Source organism: Saccopteryx bilineata, chromosome 4 (assembly GCF_036850765.1).
Source record: "Saccopteryx bilineata isolate mSacBil1 chromosome 4, mSacBil1_pri_phased_curated, whole genome shotgun sequence".
Classification (NCBI taxonomy): Eukaryota; Metazoa; Chordata; class Mammalia; order Chiroptera; family Emballonuridae; genus Saccopteryx; species Saccopteryx bilineata.
The window spans coordinates 49,942,724-49,966,089 of NC_089493.1; the positions used below are offsets into that span (position 1 = coordinate 49,942,724).

At 45.1% G+C, this 23,366-nt stretch overlaps 2 protein-coding genes across 3 annotated transcripts; both read right to left on the reverse strand.

The window, feature by feature from the left end:
- Window positions 1-438: 438 nt before the first annotated feature.
- On the reverse strand, window positions 439-4,649 carry ARF6 (ADP ribosylation factor 6). Of its 2 annotated transcripts, none has more exons than XM_066272444.1 (2): window positions 4,508-4,649; window positions 439-4,099 (listed from the first exon to the last, which is right to left on the reverse strand). In XM_066272444.1, the coding sequence occupies exon 2, from the start codon at window positions 3,618-3,620 to the stop codon at window positions 3,093-3,095; it is 528 nt and encodes a 175-aa protein (XP_066128541.1). In that variant the 5' UTR covers window positions 3,621-4,099; window positions 4,508-4,649; the 3' UTR covers window positions 439-3,092. The 2 variants fall into 2 exon arrangements, with proteins under 2 accessions (XP_066128541.1, XP_066128540.1); XM_066272443.1 differs by lacking the exon at window positions 4,508-4,649 and adding an exon at window positions 4,200-4,380.
- Window positions 4,650-19,583: 14,934 nt separating this feature from the next.
- On the reverse strand, window positions 19,584-22,034 carry RPLP1 (ribosomal protein lateral stalk subunit P1). Its single transcript, XM_066276928.1, has 4 exons — window positions 21,819-22,034; window positions 21,069-21,143; window positions 19,943-20,060; window positions 19,584-19,712 (listed from the first exon to the last, which is right to left on the reverse strand). The coding sequence occupies exons 1-4, from the start codon at window positions 21,888-21,890 to the stop codon at window positions 19,633-19,635; spliced, it is 345 nt and encodes a 114-aa protein (XP_066133025.1). The 5' UTR covers window positions 21,891-22,034; the 3' UTR covers window positions 19,584-19,632.
- Between the last annotated feature and the right edge of the window lie 1,332 nt (window positions 22,035-23,366).

The window sequence follows — 23,366 nt, forward strand, 5'->3', positions numbered from 1 at the left end:
GGACTTGCCTGGTCAAGGCACATATGGGAGTTGATGCTTCCAGCTCCTCCCCCCTATCTCTCTCTCCTCTCTCTCTGTCTCTGTCTCTCCCCCTCTCTCTCCTCTCTAAAATGAATAAATAAAATAAAATTAAATTAAATTAAAAAAAAAAAAGGCTACTATAGAACTTTATTTTCCAAAAATTATTTTCAACTGTTTTTGTGGCCTCAATTATCATAAAATCAGATTAAGTTTGGTAGAACTAAATCAGGGCCAAACCTCCTTATAGAGCTAGTATTACAAAAACCAAATTGATCCTTTTTTGTCTTAAAAAAGCTAGGCGATTCCCAAATTAAGTCACTTTGTCATTTTATACCAATGTCCCTGGAGAATAACATGGCCCAACACACCACATATCCCACTTAATTTAGTTTCAAGGAGTAACATAACGTGAGAAACTGCACTGTGTAATTCCTTTATTTTCTGCATATTAGTGTTTTACCAACACTACAACCATTAAGAACACAATTCCAGGTACTGCACTTTTTAGTTTGGGGCAGTCTACAGACTCATTTACTTATATTAGACAAGATTAACCTCATCCAAAATTTACTGCAGTTTATAAATTCACATAAATACAGAAATTGATGCAATTAAACAAAAACTTCTGGATCTCATTTTTTAGATTCTTATAACTTTCTCTGCAGGCTATAATTACCTGCCCTATGATCAGCAATAGTTATGGTTCAATTTAACTACATCAATTATCAGCCTTTCATATTTTTTTAAAAAGTGAAAATTACAATTTCTTACCAAAATTAGGGTTTTCCAAATTTCAGATATTTGCTTCCCCCCACCCCCTTGTTATTCAACATTTCAGATAAACTAAAAGTAACATCTCACCTGCAACATTCAATAGCAATCACTTGATGTATAAAATTTTAACTATGCCCCAGTTATTTTTAAGACACACAAAAAATGGCTGCCTATCCATCTAACTCTCGTAAGTTAGAAATACTACATTAAGAATTAAAACGAGGGTTTCAAGTTTCCTCCAGTTTAGGCATTTATACCTTTGTGCTTGTTTCAGGACGTCATTATAGCATTGACATTTGTATTACTCATGTATGTACCTTAATGCAATCATTTAAAACACTAAGAACTAAACTTATGGTGGAGCCTTGGGAAATCTTAAAAGCAACTGAAAAATGTTCTTAGATGTGTCTGCCAGCTTCATTTCTGGAGTTACTTCCACTAAAGTGAAACAAAACTTGACACTTGTTGCATTTGTAATTCAAAAATCCCTCTGCACTCTCCAGAGCACCTTTGCTCCTCTGCTTTAAGAAAATGCTTGTCAAAAGTTTTACTTTGAATAATTTTTTAGCCTTATGCTTCTCATACATCTTTGGTAAAAGCTCCATTATAAAACATGGCCAAAGCACAAAGGACCAATACTGTCCAACTATATACCATGATATCCCGTTCAATTTCAGTTTTCAAACACCCTCATAAAACCCCTTTTCTTGTACACTGCCTTTGCAGTCTACATTTCTGAAACTCCCTAAGTTTAATTCCTTGAGGATCTCTAAAATTAATCCTTAAGGCTAGTTAAGAACCAGATGCTGCTTCACAATTCTGTATCAGGCATTAACATTTGGTTCAAAGTATTATCATAATGGTCTCAACAATCTAGTTACTGGTCCTAACCCACTAAGCAAGTAATCTTGTTAGGATCTGGGCATCACCAAGTGAGCACACTGCTTACTCTTGAAGAAAAATAAGTTTACATTCATTGTCATCTGTAGGTTCTCTTTATCTTCCTCTTTGTCATTCTTCAAGTCTACACGTCATTCATTCATCACATTTCCTTCCTTAAAAAAGATATTGTATTATTGAACCTACAGGATATCTGCTTTACTCTTTGCATGAGTTAAACCTACAATCAAACAGAATTAATTTATAAAACATCTTTTCCAGTGTTCTTATTAATGGAGGTGTGGCTCACTCATCTATAAGACACTTATCCTCAGTTGCTATAATGTGAAAACAGAAACGTGTATTTTTCCAAGTAGGTAAAAGGTGCATATAATTTGAATTGTTAAATGCTTTATTAATGAACAAAGTAAACATCCTAGTAATTTTTAAAACTATTGGATTTAAACATTTGAAACATGGTAAGTTTGTATTCCAGTTTCACCCAAAAGTCACTTAAAATACCTACAAATATTTTGACAGTGTAAGGATAAACTATTATTGCTGCATTTTCTGGAGTCTTTTAAGTTAAAAAAGGGAAAACACAGCAAAGTGGCTAACTTTGCGGTGGAAAAATACCTATGTTCTTGACAGGTTACAATTTCATATTTTTGTGCAGTATAAGTTAACTATGTAATGGGAAACTTGAGTTTTATCCTTACTCATGCATGATGTATGTTTTAGAACTTAATAGCTGGCATTTCAAATAACTTCTTATATTACTTTTTTGACATACTGATGTGCAATTGGAACATATTACAATGTATTACTCGTTATTTGCCACTTTGGGCTAAGTTTACTATACTGATCTTAGATATAAAAGGTCACATTTGAAATTACTAAATTAGAACTCATAAGGGAGGGGGAAAAAGGCCTTAAATATAAAAGACAAACGGCAGTTTGATTAAGCAATAATTTTCAGTTTACTAGATGAAACAGACTTGCAACATAGTCTGCAGAAATGCAAAATAAGCCATCTACAGCAAGTGATAAGGAAACGGGGCAAAAAGGAAAAAAAGCATACATTGGAAAAAAAGGTTCTCTCGAAATAAAAAAATCATACCATTATTATGAAGGACTTGACCGAGAACTGCTATATTTCCCCCATCCCATTTGCTGGAAGTTAACAAGAGCATCTAGCACTTTGTGTTCATGTCAAATTGTCAGATCAGAGCACCCTAACGCAAAGCAGAAAAGAAGAAAAAAAGAAGGAAACCCCCTACCCCATCCCAAACCGTAGAACTGTAGCTCCAGAGTTCAAATTCAAAAGAAAGTGGCCATTGAAAGAGGTGATGGTGGCGATAATCCTATGAATGGGTTTTTGATTTCTCTCCTTCCGGGGGATGGGTGGAGAATGCTCATTAGGATTTGTAGTTAGAGGTTAACCATGTGAGCCCCTCGTAGAGTCCGTCCCCTGTGGTGGCACAGGAGGGCTGCACATACCAGTTCCTGTCCCGAATCCGGGTCAGGCCCAGTTTCTCCTGGATCTCGTGGGGCTTCATGGCATCAGGCAGGTCCTGCTTGTTGGCGAAGATGAGGATTATGGCGTCCCTCATCTCCCGGTCATTGATAATGCGGTGCAGCTCCTGGCGGGCCTCGTCGATGCGGTCGCGGTCGGCGCAGTCCACCACGAAGATCAGACCCTGGGTCCCGGTGTAGTAATGCCGCCAGAGCGGCCGGATCTTGTCCTGACCGCCCACATCCCACACGTTGAACTTGACGTTTTTGTAAGTCACCGTCTCCACGTTGAACCCCACGGTGGGGATGGTGGTCACTGACTGGCCCAGCTTCAACTTGTACAGGATCGTTGTCTTGCCGGCCGCGTCCAGGCCCAACATGAGGATCCGCATTTCCTTGTTCCCGAAGATTTTGGATAGCACCTTCCCCATCGCGTCGGAGGAGCCGGGGCCGGGGGCATTCAGGTGTCCCGGGTCCCCTCAGCCAACAACGCCTCCTCCGCGAAACCGAAACGAAGCCTCCCGGCCGCGAGGGCGCCCGAGCGGCCTGCGTGGGAGTTGCCTCCTCGGGGCAGAGGCCAGGGCCGGCCACTCACTCGGGCATCACCCGCCGCACAACTTGACTCCTCCGGTCGCCGCTGCCGCCGGGGCCCTAAGCCTGCGCCCCGAGAGCCGCCGCCCTGCTGAGGCGCGGCCCGGCCCGGAACTGCCCTTCCCCCCGCCGGCGCCGCGCGAGCGCCGCTGCGGTTCCCGCTCCTCCGCCTTCTCCTCCCAACGCCGCGGGAGAGAGACTACGGTCCTCCCGCCGGCCCGCGAGCACCAGGCTCACCACCGACCCAGGCCACCCGAGAGGCAGCGAGGCTCCGGCGGCTCTTCAGGTCATTGATCCTCGCGGGAACTCGGTGCGCTGCCTGCAGAGACACAGAGGGGGAGAAAGGAGTTAGTCCCAGAGCTCCAGAGGGGAGCGAGGGCCGAGGTGGCCCGCTTTCCCAGCTCAGCCTGGGAGAGTACCTCTAGCCGCCGCCCCGAGCGCGGGCTCCCTCCGGCCGGCCGCCACCTCCTCCTCCCAGCTCTGCCGCCGCCGCCGCCGGAAAAGGCGCCGAGGAAACCGCCTCACTTCCCCTCCCGACCACGCACGCGCAGCACAGGCCGACCGTTCGGACCAGAGCGACCTCTGTAAGGAGAGCGGCCCGCGCGCCAAACGTCATGGGCGCCACGCGCAGAAGGGGCGGGGTTACGGCGGCTCGGAGGGCTTGCAAGTGCGACCATTCCCCCACCGCTCCCAGACCCGCGAATCTCGGACTGCCACCGCTGGCCACCTGTTGCCGCTCCAGCGTATCCTCCTTTTTCTCTTTCCTCTTCCCCAACATCCCGCTCGAACTAGAGGAGCGAAAACACAAGGGAGCCGCATAGGGTGGGGCCCGCGGGTAGCCGGCTCCCATGACTGACCGCCTCCCTCCATGCTGCACCCAGGTCGCTCCTCAGACCTCGTCGTCCGCCAGATGCTCCCCGAGTTCCCTCCGTACCGCCCCAGCCTTTGAGCTCCCTCGGTCTATCGGGGAAGCCCTCTGCCTGTTGTTTTTACCTTCCCACCCCTCCTCGGCTTCCTTGATTCCTTGTGCTCTGTGCGTTTCCTGAAAGACACGTGGGAGACAACTGTGTCCTGTGGAATCTGCCAGTCAGTGAGTTGCGGTGCTTTTACTAGCTTGGGTTGGCTCTGAAGCCCTTCTTTTTTGAGTGTTTGAAAAGTTACCTAGACAACTCACCAGGACCAGTCCACGTTTCTTAAAAACTACAGTATTATCAGGAGTTAACTGTGCCTTGCCGCATTTTCAATTTTATGTGGTAACTTTACATATTTAAATATCTAATTTTAATGTATTAGTAGTAGCCTCTTACCCACCACCCCGTTCTTAACTTTTAAGAGGCCTAGATGGTGTAATCTTAGCATAAGACTTAGAATCAGATTACTTTTCTGGCTTGGATCTAGGCATTTAACCTTTCTAAGTTTGTTATCTCATGTGTAAACAGTGTAATACTGGCTTTGCTCTCTGCACCCTACTTGAGGTTTAAATAATATTAGGGAACCTAATATTAGGGAAAACTTTAGGGACCCTTTTTGTATCAAGTGGTTAGCGTTAAGGTTAAGCTTAAAGTTAAAAAATGAGGTGAAAACTTAGCTGAACCAGGGGGAAGAAAAACAGATTTTTAAAAATAGGAAGATGGTATAACAGCATACGGTAAAAAATTTTATTTCATAATTTAATAAAATTTGAAAATGGTGTAAGGTGAAATAATAACCTTATAAGCCTCATGCCTGAAATAAACTTAACTAAAGTTATTAATATTTGGGCAATGACCTAATTTACTTTCCATCTGCCTTGATGTGTACTTAATCCCCTAAGAGCCCTGTGGAGTAGGTAGCATTAATAAGGTCCCTTTACACTTGAGGAAACTGGGCTTTCTAAGAGATCACAAGGCCTACAGCAACCAAGTGGAGGAGTCAGGATTCAAACCCAGACCACTTGATTCAGAGCGTTGGGCTCAATAGCGCAAGTCACAAAATTATACTTCCTTGGGGAAAAAAGCCCCTGGCAGAGAGCCTCACTTTCCTGCCATCTCTACATGGCAGGCCCTCCTGGATGTTATCCCTGGTGAATTTGCTCTCAGCTGAGGCAAAAAAGGGAGAAGAAAGCCTAACTTTATTTTATGTCCCAGCATCCAGAAGGGTCAAATGGAGGCTGTTTGGAGAATGAGCTGGCCTTGCACGGGGAAGGACAGATTACCTATGTCTCTGTCGCCCCCTCCTGTCTCAAAAAAGAACTTCACATCCCCACAGCTCTTGGGGAGCATCCTAATCCCAGTGTAGGCTAGAAAAGTGGGTATGGAGCAGTGCTTCCTAAAGCATCCATGATGAAGGACCAAGCTGTGGTTTTTCTTTTAACTTGCTTTTAACTTTTTATAAAATGAAATAAAAATTAATTAGTATTCAAATTAAAACCACAATGAGATATCACCTCACACCTGCCAATATGGCTTATGGCTTTCATTAACAAATCAACAAACAAGTGCTGATGAGGGTGTGGAGAAAAGGGAATCCTCTTGTGCTACTCTTGAGCATGCAGACTAGTCCAGCCACTGTGGAAAACTGTATGGCGTTTCTTCATAAAATTAAAAATGGAGCTATCTTATGACCCAGCTGTCCCACTTCTAGGAATATATCCTAAGAGTCCTAAAACACTCATTTAAAAGAAGCTATGCACCCCCATGTTTATTGCAGCATTGTTTACAATACCCAAGATCTGGAAACAGCCCAAGTGTCCATCAATGGACAAGTGGATAAAACCACTGTGGTACACTTTTGCACTGGAATACTACTACGTGGCCGTAAAAAAAGAAGGAAATCTTATTTTTTATGACAGCATGTATAGACCTGGAGATTATTATGCAAAGTGAACTAAGACAGGAAAAGACAAATACCGCATGATCTCACTTATATGTGGAATCTAATGAACACAAACTAAGGAACAAAATAGAAACAGAGGCAGGGTCACAGGGAACAAATGGACAGCTGTCAGAGGGAAGGGGGAAGAAGGAATGGGATCAAAGAAGGAGAAGGGATTAGCCCAAATTATATAAACATAACACATAGATACAGATAACAGGGTAACAATAGCCAGAGGGAAAGGGGGAAGGAGGAAGAGGGGCAAAAGAGGGGAAATGGGGATGGAAAGAGAATTTGGCCTGACCAGGTGGTGGCGCAGTGGATAGAGCATCAGACTGGGATGTGGAGGACCCAGGTTTGAGACCCTAAGGTTGCCAGTTTGAGCGCGGGCTCATCTGGTTTGAGCAAAGCTCACCAACTTGAACCCAAGGTCGCTGGCTTGAGCAAGGGGTCACGGTTTGTTGTAACCCCCGGTCAAGGGGGAGAAATCAATCAATGAACAACTAAGGAGCCACAATGAAGAATTGATGTTTCTCATCTGTCTCCCTTCCTGTCTGTCCCTATCTGTCCCTCTCTCTGACTCTCTTTGTCTCTGCCACAAAAAAGAAAAAAAGATTTTGCATGGAGTATGGGGCAGCACGATGCTGTGTGTAGAGCCTGTTATATCGAGAGGGACACTTGAAACTGTCAACACAAATTAATTTAAAAAATTTTCAAGTGAAAGGAGGGGAGATAGACTCCCACGTGCACCCTGACCAGGATCTACCTGGCAGCCCCTGTCTGGGGCTAATTCTCTGCTCATCTGGAGCCATGCTTCCAACCAAGCTATTTTTTTTTTTAGTGCCTGAGACAGAGGTTCCACGGAGCCATCTTCAGCGCTCGGGTCAATGCTGCTGTAACCGACTGAGCCATGGCTGCAGGAGGGCGTGTGTGTGTGTGTGAAAAAGCAGATGGTCGCTTCTGTGTGCACTGACTGGGTATTGAATCCAGGACATCCGTACACTGGGCCGGGGCTTTACCACTGAGCCAACCTGCCAGGGCTTAATAAAAAAAAATTTTTAATGAAATGCTGCTTTAATGGTGTGGCACTGTCAAGTTGCTATAAAAGTTTCTAAATGCTTACTCTCAAGTTCTCAGTAAGTACTTCCTGTATTTGTCTTCATATGGACAAGTAACAATAGTTTGAGCCAGCACAGGTCCAGGGACCACACATGGAGTAGAACTGGTCAAATGGCCACTGCCAGCCCAAGGTCACATTCCCTGGGGAACTGCCTCAGCAGCCAGTAAGGACCCCTGTGCCATTCTGAGACAGGTCCTGCTGCTGACTCAGTGCAGCTCTGGAGCCGGAACAAAGGGGTAACTTAGGTCTGAGAGAGTCCTAGGGACAGTGCCCAGAAACCAAGCCCTGGGCTCTGCCCTCACCGTCTATGTGACAGACCCACAGGAAGGCTGAGGCTGTCCAGCCAAGGAGGCCTCTAGAAGCACACACCTTCCCCTGAAAAGCAGGGAGGTGGGAGGTCATAACCTGATGTGGAGGCAAATATGGTGAATGCCTTGGGTTTGATTCCAAAATTGTACAGGTAAATCACCTTGGCACTCTCGGCTTCCTCTTCCACAAATGTAAAAAAGGAGAGGGTTGGGTGCCCTCAAGAGTCCCTTGTAAACCTAACAGGCCATGTTTGTCCTGAAAGATCTGCCTGTCCTCAAGGAGGGGCAGTGAGGCTAATGCACTGCCAGTAGGACAGATTAGACTGAGTTCAATGGAAGTGGGTATTAGTTGTGCATTGCAGGCTGCCCCCAGGGGTTCTTCAGGGACAAGGAAGATCCAGGGTTGGAAAGACCAGAAAAGGAGGAAGAAGCAAATACATGATCCATTTGGTTCAATTTAATTGCTAAGATGGGCATCAAGCCTCACTCTCTCAGCAGCAGAGGCAGAGAAGTGAGTGCTGCAAGTCACGGAACCCTTATTGCAAAGGAGGCATGGCTACCAATTCTACAGAGGGTATAAACTTTCTCCTGGCCCTAGGTTGTTTTTTTGTTGTTGTTGTTTTTTGTATTTTTCTGAAGCTGGAAACGGGGAGAGACAGTCAGACAGACTCCCGCATGCGCTCGACCGGGATCCACCCCGCACGCCCACCAGGGGCGACGCTCTGCCCACCAGGGGGCGATGCTCTGCCCCTCCGGGGTGTCGCTCTGCCGCGACCAGAGCCACTCTAGCGCCTGGGGCAGAGGCCAAGGAGCCATCCCCAGCGCCCCGGCCATCTTTGCTCCAATCGGGAAGGGAAGAGAGAGACAGAGAGGAAGGAGGGGGAGTGGAGAAGCAAATGGGCGCTTCTCCTATGTGCCCTGGCCGGGAATCAAACCCGAGTCCCCCACACGCCAGGCCGACGCTCTACTGCTGAGCCAACTGGCCAGGGCCCTGGCCCTAGATTTTAAAAGAATTTTTCACATGTGACAATAGCCTCCACAAGTTTTATGGCAAAAGCAGAAGTGGTTTTCATGTGGCAGTTTCTTTGAAAAACCTTGGAGTAAAGCCAAGGACACGTCAGATAGCACAGCAGCTCAGTAACCATCTTCTTAATTTTTTAGACAAGAAATGAACTTGATCGTGTGTTACACAGGAGGCAAGGCCATATGAAGATGCACTTGGTTTCCTCTTAGGTGGGTCACTAGTGGACATACAAATATGCCTTTCCTTTCCACAGTATGGACTGATTTTCACCCTTGAGCCAACAGCAGACACCCTTGCCAGCCTGACTCCCACACCGCGGCCTAGAGGCAGTCTGCTATGTAGAGGCTATTTTAGCCATTCCTATGATTAGCCACTATTAGGCAGCATTGAGACAGTAACTGTAAAGCAAACTTTAAAAAAATCTTTGTAAGCAAAGCCATTCAGCTTGTATGCAATTCCACCAATCTACTAATTCTATTAATTTTGAAAATTCAATATTCAGCTGTTTTAAAAGGTGTACAAATGGGCCCTGTTTGGTTGGCTCAACGGTAGAGCATTGGCATCGGCCCAGTGTGTGGGAGTCCTGGGTTCAATTCCCAAACAAGGCACACAGGAGAAGCGCCCATCTGCTTCTCCCCCCTCCCCCCTCTCCTTTCTCTCTCTCTTCCCCTCCTGCAGCCAAGGTTTCACCATTGGAGCAGTTGGCCCCGGGCACTGAGGACGGCTCCATGGCCTCAGCCTCAGGTGCTAGAATGGCTCCAATTGCAATGGAGAAACGGCCCAGATGGGCAGAGCATTGGCCCCTGGTGGGCATGCCAGGTGGGTCTTGTTCAGGCACATGCAGAAGTCTCTCTCTGCCTCCCCGTTTCTCATTTCAGAAAAATACAAAAATAAATAAGTAAATGGTGTAAAAATGAAACTGACTTTAATAGTAGGAATTATTTCTCAGATTCTCTTTTAAATGTTTCAAGTGTCCTATGAGAGATAGCAAAGAAATGCTAACTTTATTTTTTAAACAAAATGGTGCTGTTTTACATGTACCATTTCACTTAATCTTACAAGAACTCTGTGAGGTATCCCCACCAGGCATATAAAGAAATAGGCAACTTACTATCTTGAGTGCTATCTTATGCTATCATATAAGGTCACACTGCTTATAGTGGGCAGTGTGGGATTTGAGTCAACCCAAGTAGTCACCCCGAGCACTTAACCCTGCATGCCCAAAGACCTGAAATTGGCCAAAGTTCTTCCCTCCAGAGCTTCTTGGAATAAGTTGTTTCTCCTCCAACTTTTGAAAAATTAACAGTAGACTTAATTGTTGCTCCCCACCTCTCAACCAGCCATATGGTAGTAACGGGGTCATTATTCCCAATTTACAAGTATGTCCCATCCCATTCTTGCTGCTTAATGAAAGTGCTAGAATCTCCTGGAATAGAAGTTTCACAACAAATCCATTAACCAGCACTTGAAACCATGATGCCAAACTTAAAAGCTATTAAAAGTAATTCAGAGTTGTGGTTTTTAAAAAATCCAAACAGTATGCAAAAGGATAAATTGAAATGGAAAAAAATATATCTCTTCCCATCTTCTCTAATTATTCTCCTTAGGGATAATCACTATTGTTACTTTTTAATCCTTCCAGAATTTTTTTTTACACATAGAAATATATGCATGTGGATCTTTTAGATCATATTATATATACACTGTACTGGTCTAAAACTTGCCTTTTTCTCTTAAGTTATCCTGGATAACTTAAGTAGCAGCATTCCTGTTAATGGCTACATGGAAGCCTCCTCCTCTCATGCACATATTTTCCTTTTACAAATAGTGCTTCCATGAAATTGTACACGTATTTTTGGATGGATTTCTGTAAGGGAAATTCCTGGGTGGAAGGTAGGGAACTTTGAATTCTGAGAAATAGAACTCAATTATTTTCCTTAAAAACTTGTAACTTGCCTGACCAGGCGGTGGCGCAGTGGATAGATGTCGGACTGAGATGTGGAGGACCAGGTTCGAGACCCTGAGGTCACCAGCTTGAGCGCGGGCTCATCTGGTTTGAGCAAAAGCTCACCAGCTTGAGCCCAAAGTCACTAGCTCGAGCAAGGAGTTACTCAATCTGCTATAGCCCCACGGTCAAGGCACATATGAGAAAGCAATCAATGAACAACTAAGGTGTTACAATGAAAAACTGATGATTGATGCTTTCATCTCTCTCCGTTTCTGTCTGTCCCTATCTATCCCTCTCTCTGACTCTCTCTCTGTCCCTGTAAAAAAAAAATTGTAACTTACACTTAAAGCAAAACAAACAAACCGCGCGCGCACACACACACACACACACAAGCAACAGTTCATTTTCCAAGTGTTGTCAGCATGGTTTATTAGCCAACTGTTAAATCTTCCTTCAGTATTTGAAGACGGTTATTAATTCAGTCACGCAGTGTTTAGTATGCTCCCTCTACTTTGCAGGCACAGTGAGTGTTTGCCCAGGACTTCCCAACTCTAATCATCAGACTCTTCAGGAGTGTTTGCTAAACTGCAGATTCCTGGCCACCTCCCGTAAATCCTGGTTCAGTGGCCAGTGGAGGAGCCCATGAAGCTGTTTAGTTGTTTCATTCCTTTTTTTTTTTTTTTTTTTTTTTTTTGCTTGAACAGATTCCCAGGTGACTCAGTAGACAAACAGCCAAACGTAAAGCAAATCTTTTCACTTCTTTCTATGAACAAAAACAGTTTATGGAAATGAAGGTGCTGGGAATAGTCTGGATCCACCTCTCCAAAGCAAAAGGTAAGGGAACTAATTGACATAATCTCAACTATTTTTTATTTATTTTTTTTTTTCACTTTTCTGAAGCTGGAAACAGGGAGAGACAGTCAGACAGACTCCCGCATGCGCCCGACCGGGATCCACCCGGCACGCCCACCAGGGGCGACGCTCTGCCCATCCTGGGCGTCGCCATGTTGGGACCAGAGCCACTCTAGCGCCTGAGGAAGAGGCCACAGAGCCATCCCCAGCGCCCGGGCCATCTTTGCTCCAATGGAGCCTTGGCTGCGGGAGGGGAAGAGAGAGACAGAGGAAAGCGCGGCGGAGGGGTGGAGAAGCAAATGGGCGCTTCTCCTGTGTGCCCTGGCCGGGAATCGAACCCGGGTCCTCCGCACGCTAGGCCGACGCTCTACCGCTGAGCCAACCGGCCAGGGCAATCTCAACTATTAATGTCCAAACGCGGAAATCTATTGTCACTCCCTAACCTTGCAAAAAAGCAGCCCTGCGTAGGAACGGGTCAGTATTCCCAATTTACAGGTATATTCCATTCTATTTCCGCTGGCTAACGAAAGTGCTGGAACCTCCCGACATAGAGGTTTCACAACAGATTAGTCGCATTAAGCCTCTAACCAGCGCCCGACACGTTGACGCAGCCTCTAAAAACTGCCTTCAAAAGTTACTACTAGCGAGACTGATGCTAATGGGCACGCGCAAAAGGTCCGATCTTCGAGTGCCCCTAGTGGTCAATAGGCCTCAGTGCAATTGAGAACTTCGGCTTCTCTCGGTCACACTGGGCTTCTAGCCCCGCCTCTCGTCCCGCCATTTCCTGCCAGCGCGGCCGTTGATTGGCAAACGGCAGGCTAGAAGAATTTGAGCGCGGGCGCCCGCCTCTCATACTGGCGCCAGTGGAGAACCTTGGTTCTTCGAAAATGAAAGGCGGAAGCGAGTTGAGAGCACTTCATTCGGCCATGGCCTGGGTCTCCTGCATCTTCTCCCTCATCCTAGGTGATGACATGACTAGGGAGGTGACAGGTCACCGGGTCCAGAAGGAAGTTTACGGGCTCAGGGATGCCACGCCTTTGTTTCACTGTCTCACATGCTGAGACTTTTTTCTTCATCAATAAGGCTTGGCATAGGCATCACCTGAGAAAACCCCCGACGCTCTCTCGTTATGTCTGTGGAGCCGGGTCCTCTGGGTTTAGGATTCAAGGATGTGTAAGGCCAGACTTGGTACCAGCCTCTAGGCCTCTTCGGTCCTCATCTGGGTCCCTGGGTTCCCATCTCAAAACCTGAACACCCACATCTGTATCTGGCAACCGGGAAGGTGCATACTAAATACGAATTAAGTGAATCAATGAGGTTTGTGCGGCACACCACAGTGCAAAGAGCATTTGCTGGGCCAGAGACTTGTGTTCCATTTCTGGCTTTGCTAATCGCTGCTGCTGGGCAAATTCCTTTTCCAGGCTGGGCCCTGATTTTCTCATCGTTAAAGGAGAGGTTAGACTCTAATAAGTATACATTGAGCGCCAACAATGAGCCAGGCATTGTGATAAGTGCTGGAGGTACAGGTGGGTGAAAACAGCCCTGATCCCCAAACTCACCATGTGGAAAGGGAGGAAGATAATTGAATGAACAATCACAAACACACATCTGCTTCTAAGAAGTGTACTGGAAACTTAGAGCAGAGATTTAATATAGCCTGGCATGAGCTTTTTAAGGCTGGAAGGAGTGGAATTTAACTGGGGTAGCTAGTCAATGGCCAGAGAAAAGGAGGATAGCAGTGCAAAGATTTGGAAGGTGAGAGATGCACATTTCTTTATTTTCCCCAAGACTTCATTCATTTTAGAGGGAGGGGGGAGGAGCAGGAAGCATCAACTATCATATGTGCCTTGACCGAGCAAGCCTGGGGTTTCGAACCAGCGACCTCAGTGTTCCAGGTGGACGCTTTATCCTCTGCGCCACCACAGGTCAGGCCACATTTCTTATTTTAACTGAATGTTATAACAACCCTCAAAGTATCTAAGGGGGTTGCAAGCTTCAGTGAGTTAAATTGAATAGAATTGGGGGATTCTTTGGAAGCATAAAACTATTTCAGTCCTGTGAGAATATGTGATAGCTCCCAACCCCTATGTGACAGGAGTTTACCAGAAGATTGTTGAATCTGACTTGAACAATTCTGGTTCCATGATACATGTTGGGTGGTAACTGTGATTTGACTTTGAGGGACATCTGTATTAGTGCTGTTTTGAAAGCAGACCATGTCTGTCTCAAGCTTAATTACCCAGGCTTGTTTGCAAAGGTGGGAGATGTGGTTTGTAAAGTGACAGAGAAAAGCATCAAGGGCTAGTCACTGTACCTTACAAAAGTACAAGTATGGAAGGGAAGTTCATGGTAGAAGAATTGCTGGACTGAGACACCAGAGGTAGCAGGGCTAGCTTTGCCCTGCACTAGCTTTGTGAACCTGCACTCAGACTCTGAGCAAGTTTCTTGATACAGGCATACTGCATTTTATTGTTTCATTGCACCTCACAGATGTGTTTTTTACAAATCAAAGGCAAGACCCTCCACCAGCAAAGATTACCAATCACTTTATAGCATTAATTTGGGCTGAATGTGCAATACTTGAGGTATGCCACCACAAAGGCATAAACAGGGCTCATTATGTTCTACTGTAAAGTTCAGAATGGGAGAACATGTGAACATTATTTCTATTTTATTTTTATTTCTTTTATTAAGTGAGAGGAGGAAAGGCAGAGACAGACTCCTGCTAGCACCCTGACTGGGATCCATCCAGCAAGACCCCTATGGAGCAATGCTCTGCCCATCTGGAGCATTGCTCTGTTGCTCAGCAACTGAGCTATTCTTAGTGCCTGAAGCAGAGGCCACAGAGCCATCCTCAGTGCCGGGGTCAATTCACTCCAGTTGAGCCATGGCTGCAGAAGGGGGAGAGAGAGAAAGAGAGAGAAGCAAGAGAGGGAGGGGTGGAGAAGCAGTTGGGCACTTCTCCTGTGTGCTCTGACTGGGAATCAAACATGGGACATCCACTCTCCGGGGCTGACACCCTACCACTGAGTCAACCGATCAAGGCTGTGACGCTATTTCTAAATTATAAAGTGAACCCAGCCAAATCAATAATCACCTGGATCACACTATTCCCTCAGCATTTTACTGTATATGCTCCAAGTTGCTTTGTTGTATAATTATTTTGAACTCTTTCCCTTCCCCCCTCTTCTTCCCTTCAGATGTTACTTTTGCCTTTCTCTTCCCTAAGCTCCAAGGGCCCTTCTCTGCCTTTGTAACTTGTTTCCTGAGCCTTCATAACCCAGCTGGCTCGTTTCTACCTCTGTAACTTTCTCAATAAACTTTCTCTCTCTTTTTTTTTTTAATTAATTAATTTATTTTTAACAGAGACAGAGAGAGGGACAGACAGGGACAGACAGACAGGAACGGAGAGATGAGAAGCATCAATCATTAGTTTTTTGTTGCGCATTGCGACACCTTAGTTGTTCATTGATTGCTTTCTCATATGTGCCTTGACTGTGGGCCTTCAGCAGACCGAGTAACCCCTTGCTCGAGCCAGCAACCTTGGGTCCAAGTTGGTGAGCTTTTGCTCAAACCAGATAAGCCCACGTTCAAGCTGGCAACCTCGGGTCTCGAACCTGGGTCCTCGGCATCCCAGTCGGACGCTCTATCCACTGCGCCACCGCCTGGTCAGGCTGAACTTTCTCTTATGATTCGAAAAAATAAAATTTTACATGAGATTCTCTCCCTATCATTTTTAATTAAGAAAGAAGAAAAATAAAAACTAAAATGAGAGGAACCTCAGATTTATTTATTTATTTTTTTACTTATCTCATTGTGCAGCAACACATTCTGTGACAATTATGATTTTTAAAAAGTTGTTCTTGCCTCACCAGGCGGTGGCGCAGTGGATAGAGTGTCGGACTGGGATGTGGAGGATCCAGGTTAGAGACCCTGAGGTCACCAGCTTGAGCGCGGGCTCATCTGGTTTGAGCAAAAGCTCACCAGCTTCAGCCCAAGGTCGCTGGCTTGAGCAGAGTTACTCAATCTGCTGTAGCCCCACGGTCAAGACACATACGAGAAAACAATCAATGAACAACTAAGGTGTTGCAACGAAAAACTGATGATTGATGCTTCTCATCTCCGTTCCTGTCTGTCCCTATCTATCCCTCTCTCTGACTCTCTCTCTGTCTCTGTAAAAAAAAAAAAAAAAAAAAGTTGTTCTTAGCTCCTGAGTGGGTGGTTCGGGGCATAGAGTGTTGTCCTAGGCATTGAGGTTGTGGGTTCCACCCCCCGTCCAGGCATAGAGGAGCAACCATTGAGTGCACAAACTAAATGGAACAAGTTGATGCTCCTCTCTCTCTCTCCCTTCCCTGCCCCTCCATTCCTCTCTCTCTCACTCTCTCAGATCAATGGGAAATTTTTTTTTAATTTTTATTTAATTTTTTTTAAATTAATAAATAAAAAGTTGTTTTTGTCCTGACCAGATAGCTCAGTTGGTTACAGCCTTGTCCTGAGTGCAAAGGTTGCCAATTCAATTCCCGGTCAGGGCACATACAGTAACAGCTTATTACAGGGGTGAGTTACCCAGCCAGCAATGGAGCTAAGTAGGCTTTCAGTGGCCACAGAATAATTTGGGAACCAGGAGTTCCAGCTGTTCCTTCTACCTATGCAGAAGGGAAATAGGATCACATGAAGCAAGCATTGATGGGCATGTTCACTCACCCTGTTTATTCCTCAGTCTGAAGAGATCTTATTTATGGTCTGCAAAAAGCAAATCTAGGTTCAGAGAAAGATGGGTGGAACTGGACAGTTTTATTCAATATGAAATGAGTAAGAGATTAGCAATTATATGTGTGTGTGGGGGGGAGGTCTTCTAATATATCAGATCATTCTTTTAAAAGGTTTTTTTTTATTTTTATTTATTCAATTTTTTAGAGAGGAGAGGGAGAGAGAGAGAGAGGAGAGAGGGAGAGGAGAGACAGAGAGAGAGAAGGGGGAGGACTGGAAGCATCAACTCCCATATGTGCCTTGACCAGGCAAGCCCAGGGTTTCAAACCGGCGACCTCAGCATTTCCAGGTTGACGCTTTATCCACTGGGCCACCACAGGTCAGGCTCTTTTAAAAGGTTTTAAGCTCTATTAGATTTTTACTATATTGTTTTAAAAAGCCAGCCACCCATTAGCCATATTAACACTTGAGTCTTGCTATAGTGAACATTTGCAATTGTATCTTTTTAATTTTTATTTTTTCTTAGTGCATGCAAGAGAGAGAGAAAGAGAGAGATGAGAAGCATCAACTTATAGTTGTAGCACTTTAGTTGTTCACTGATTGCTTTCTCATATGTGCCTTGACCAGGGAGGCTCCAGCTGAGCCAGTGACCCCTTGTTCAAGCCAGCGACCTTAGGCTCAATCCAGTGACCATGGAGTCATGTCTATGACCCCACGTTCAAGCTGGTGAGCCTGCGCTCAAGCCAGATGAGTCCGTGCTCAAGCTGGTGACCTCGGGGTTTCAAACCTGGGTCCTCAGTGTCCCAGGTTGACACTCTTATCCACTGTGCTACCACCTTGATCAGGCTACAATTGTATCTTAAATTTTTTTTTTACTGATTTTAAAGAGGAACATCGATTTGTTGTTCCACTTTAGTATTCGTTGATTCTTTTACGTGCCCTGACTGGGATCAAATCTGTAACCTTGGCATTACCAGGACAATGCTCTGAGCTACCCAGCCAGGGCCTGCAATTGTATCATTTGGTTTGGTTAACTGTATTTGATGTTTATAATACCCTAATTTGCCACTAATTTCAGTTGTTCTAGATGCTGTACTTCTTTTTAACTCACTTTAAGTATTTCCTCAGCTAAATTTCAGGGAAGTTTCAGTATTGCCTCCTGACGCGAGCACTACGTGCAAGGGTTTCCTGTTATCTTAGGCCTTTCCAGAACTCTGTAAGATAGGTTCAATCATACTGGTGAGGCCTAACCAGATTGTTCAATTGGTCATTTGTCCAAAGTGCAGAGGTTGCCAGTTCGATCCCCAGTTGGGGCACATACATACAGGAACAGAATGACACTCCTGTCTCTCTCTCCCTTTCCTTCTTGCTAAAATCAAAATCAAAATCATACTGATTCAGGAGGGAACAAAGGAATAGGAGCATGGGCAGAGATGCTGTTAAGAGAACAAGCTTTGGAGGCAGAACATCTTCTTAACCCTTCCACTCACTCACTGGTTTGTAAACCTAAGGTACGTTAACCCTGAGCTTCCACTAACCCATCTGTGACACGTGGTCTCACCATGCAATTGCTGCATTACATCTGTAACTAGTAGTGCTGGTCCCTGGCTGATGAAAGGCAGGCACTTACATTGCATGTGTGGATCAGGCATCTTTGCCACATTTCTCATTGCTTCTCAGTGGCCCTTTTCTAATATGGAAACTCCCAACAAAATTTGATTATCAGCCCTGGCCACTTGGCTCAGTGGTAGAGCGTCAGACTGACATGTGGATGTCCTGGGTTCAATTCCCAGTCAGGGCACACGGAAGCATCCATTTGCACCCCCTCATACTTCTCTCCTTCTCCTGCAGCCAAGGCTCCACTGGAGGGGGCTGGCCTCAGGAGCTGAGATGGCTGCATGGCCTTCATCTCAGGTGCTAAGAGCTTGGTTGCTGAGCAAGTTAACACCCCAGATGGGCAGAGCATCAACCTCTAGTGGGCTTGCTGGGAAGTACCCAGTGGGGGCACGTGCAGGAGCCTCCCCTCCTCTCACTGGGAAAAAGTAATTTGTAGCATCAATATACTTTTCTTCATCCTACCCTATCCCTTACTCAGGTCCTAAATTGTTTGCCAAACCTTTTTTGTATCAGATATGCATGCCCAGTGCATTTCTTATTTTGGAGCTTTATGAAAAGAATATGTGCTGTAGATAATTTACTGGGACCTGTTTTTAATATAAACCATTAGTAAAATTCCTATCTGTAGTTTTTCACTGTTGAGAATTTAGAACCACTTTCCAATGAGCCTGAGACTTTAAATGCTTTGAGCATTTCCAGAGATGAATGACATTTCTTGATGTCCCTATGTGCAGGGTTATATGCTGTTCAATTTTACAAGATACAATAGCCATTTATCCAAGTAGTTATAGGAAGTTTCACAAATGGTCCTGAACACCGGAGTAAAGAGTGGGACTAGAAGTCCTGCTTTTCATCAACTTCTGAATCTCATGTGTTCTTTAAATGGAGACACAGGTTAAGAGCAGAACGTTCTAAATGCCCTGAATATACAATGTTTTATAAATCCAAGAATCCTTTGGTGCTGCAGCAGTTTGAGAAATGAACCTATTTCCATTTCACACCATTGTTTAGTCACAATCTCCCTCCTTCCCTTCCCACAAAGCCAGTTCATTTGTTAACTGCTAGGACTGTGCTTGGGAATTAGCAAAGGTGCTTTCTAAACCTGAGGTCTGGAATAGCATCACCTCTGCCTGGGACTGTTATTCATGTCTAGGGGACAAACCCTGTAATCATGAAAGTAACAGAGGCAATCTGGACAAGGTATCTGCCTTGACTCTTTCTCCTACCTACCCACATGCAATTTACAACGCTGCAGTAGTAGGTGTAGATGTATTATTCTTAGTAGTGTCCAGCTTGTCACAGCAGAAAACGTTAAAAGCCAGCAATTACAGAATTGAGATCATCTCTACATAGCACATCCCCAAACAGCAAGACTATCAGAAGCAGAGTTCAGCTTTTTATTGAATGTTACAAAAGAAGTTTAGTCAAAAAGACCAAAGCCCATGTCATCATCAGACTCCTCAGAATCTTCCGTCTTTGCTTCCACTTTCTTTTCCTCAGCTTAAACAAAAATAAAAAAAAAAAAAAAAAAAAAAAAAGGTCAATTATACACCTTTATTTTAAAACTCCAAAGAGCTGTAAGCACTTTAACTCCCATGGTCAAAAATACCCCAAACTTGTTTCTAGTTTCAGGATTTCTATACAGCATCTACTTAGTAAATTAGTGGCAATTTTGACTATAATAATTTTTAATTTCCACTCCTCCCTCCAATACAAATAAAGTTTCCTACCTGGGGCAGCAGTGGTGGAAGGGGCGGAACCTCCTGCTGGGGCAGCACTAGCTGCTGGGGCAGATCCACCAGCTCCTACACTGCAGATGAGGCTCCCAATGTTGACATTGGCCAGAGCCTGAAACACAAGCAAATACTCAGTTCTGTCCTTTTGTTACAATGCTCAGCCAGAAAAGAAAAAGTACCACCCTTTTGAAATAACAGTGATCCATCCCCATCACTATATATACAGGGTGGGCAAATGTAGGTTTACAGTTGTGCATATGGAAAATAAGACATCAATAACACCAAGAATTCTGTATTTTGTGTACTCACAACTGTAAACTTACTTTTGAGCTCCCCATATATTTTTCCTTCTTTGCTAGAGTCTGCCAGTGTCAGTCTGTAAGCAATCACAAAAAGCTCAGGCTTTAAATTTCCTACTTGCATTGCTGTATTTAAGTAGTAAGGCATAACTAGCTGAATTCCTTTTAAAGATGAGAAAACTGGCCCCCAAATACCAGCTTAACTTGTTTTAAAAATCTCAAGCTTCCTTAAGCCAGGATTCTTTCCAGTTCTACATCTCCTTTTAACAGTGAGTTCAATTTTTCAGACTGTTAAGTAATCCTAGGACTTTTTCCACAAGGGAATTTTTAAGATATATAGGTACAATGTTTTCAATCTTTCAAAGCTCTTTGCAGAGAGCACAAAGTGAATAGTTAGCATCTATGAACTGCACTTGCCAGACATTCAGTAAGTTCCTTGGGTAGGAATCCTGTTTCTTGTAACCCAACACAGTAAATGGTCAATAAAAGGCCACCACACCAAATTCCCATTAAAGCATACTATCATACCAGAAGGATTTGCTTGGAATAACATGGAGTTATCTCCTGGGTGATCCTTTTAAAAAAGGAATGACCCGGTTAATTCTTTTACCATGGTTTCAGAACAGAAGAGGAATCAGTCTGAGATCAGGAAAGGCATGACACAGAGACGAAACTAAAACCTTAATTAGCTCCTAGAGACAGAATTGGTCCACTGGCCTATTGGGCCTTCTGGTACTTTTGGATGTGGGCGTGAACACCTTAGTAGTCAGTAGGTCTTCCCAAATATACTTCTCCAAACCACTTTGCCACCACCACCTTACCTTTGCAAACAAGCCTGGCCAGAAAGGTTCAACATTTACACCAGCTGCTTTAATGAGGGCATTGATCTTGTCCTCCTAAAACAAATCAAATGACAATCCATCAGAGACTAAACTGGCTTTCTTAAACGTCTTCAAAATACCACAACTTTAAAGTAAATCAAGCAAAACGTGTGTACAAAACCATGTTTATCCAGTTGCAATATTTTATCTGTATCTTCTGTATGTTTATTTAAAACGACCATTTCTCACACTCTTCGGCTGCCACGAGCAAGAGAAATGCCAACTGCTCACGGTGTCAGGCACCTTGCAAGATGGTGAGTTCATTGGTACCATTTCACGGGCTGGGTCTTGCCCAAGCCATGCTATTTTAAGTTATGAGTAAAAGCTGGGAGGTGGAGCAGAGTTCAAGTGCTCTCCTAAACACTATGCAGCCTGGCCACACAGGGCCTACTAAGAGAACCAAATTACACAAAATAGACCGTGTCCTTTATAACGAGATGTGGACTAGGATGTCCGTGTTTCTCAAAGCCAGAACGCGGGCAGCAAAACGTTATCCGGTCCTTTCCGGAGCCGGCACGTGGCCGAGGCCCCTGGCCCACTCACACGTGGGCCTACCTGAACTGCCGGAAGCCGCTTCGGTGGTGTCCATGGCCCCGGTTAGGCCAGAAGGGCCAAACCCAAATGCCCGGGGGGACGGGGAAATGTGCTGCCCGCAAGCCGTCCCCGCTGCCAGCCAGGGTCCGCACTCACCGTCACCGTCACCTCATCGTCGTGCAGGATGAGGGCCGAGTAGATGCAGGCTAACTCCGAGACAGAGGCCATGGTGTGGGCGAGTGCTGGGCGAGCGCTGCCGGATCGGTGCTAGTCGCCGGATGAAGTGAAGACCTCACCCCAACGCGGCCTTAGCTTCCTCGGAAGAACCGAGCACCTTAGCGGCAGCTGGGGAAAGGGGCTGATGCGCCTGCGCGCAGGATTTTATATGGAACAGGAGGACCAATCCGCACCCGCTCCTGGCGGAAGAGGCGGGCGACAGCCGCTGCGACGACCTTCACTGGAGGCGCCTGCGCACAAGACGTGACTGGAGTTAAAAGAGTTGCTACGTAGAATGGTGAACCCCCACAATACAGTGTGCAGGTGCTGTGTTGTAGAATTGTGCAACTGAAACCTGTATAATTTTGTTAACCAGTGTCACCTCAATAAATGCAATAAAACAGAAAACAGTTGTTAGGCACTTATAAGTGCTAATTGAGTCAAAGTTCAGCCCTGGTGAAGAGTAAAGTATTTTTAGGAGAAAGTCACATGGTAAATGGACGTCAACCTATACAAGGTAGTTCCTGTGATACTTAAAGACAACCATTTAATGACGTCGTTTCTCCCGTCCCTCAAACCTGGAGGCAGGAGCTACTTTACTGCTTTTAGTTCCCCGTGCTTTGCACAGCGCCTCAGATAAAATAAGTGAATATAAGAGGAGATGGCTAAACTTGCAGCCTGAGGATAGCAGTAGCATTTGAGCGCCTACATTGTCCCAAGCTCTGAGTCGCATGCTACAAGGTTTCACTTAATCTTCGCACAACATAAGAGGTAAGTACTGTTATCTCCATTTTATAGATGGCTAAACTAAGGTGTGGATCCAGTAACTAGTCCAAGATGACACGTTCGGTGGAGCCTGGATTAGGAATCTGGAATCCTAATTTGAGTGCCTCCTGCTTGTGTGTGCAGAGGAATGGGTTTGGGCATTATTAGTATATTTTGTTCCCCTCTCCCCCCCCCAATATATAAACTATATATTAGAAATGTAAGGGAACTTTTCTTTAAGGGCACGTGCGAGAGAGTAAAAGAGAGAAAGAAACGGAGAGAGATGAGAAGCATCAATTCATAGTTGTGGCACTTCAGTTGGTCATTGATTGCTTCTCATACCTGCCTTGATGCGGAGGGGTGGGGGTTAATCCAAGCCAGTGACCCCTTGCTCAAGCTGGCGACCTTGGGGGTTTCTGACCTGGGACTGTCCTAGGTCATCGCTCTATTCCAGGAGTCGGGAACCTATGGCTCGCGCGAGACAGATGTGGCTCTTTTGATGGCTGCATCTGGCTCGCAGACAAATCTTTAATTTTAAAAAAATAATGTTAAAAATATAAAACATTCTCATGTATTACAATCCATTCATTTCCTACTGCTCAAGTTCATGGTTGTGGGTGGCTGGAGCCAATCACAGCTGTCCTCTGGGACAACACCAAATTTTTATTGAATAATGCGTAACATAGACGGGTTGTTGTATGGCTCTTACAGAATTACATTTTA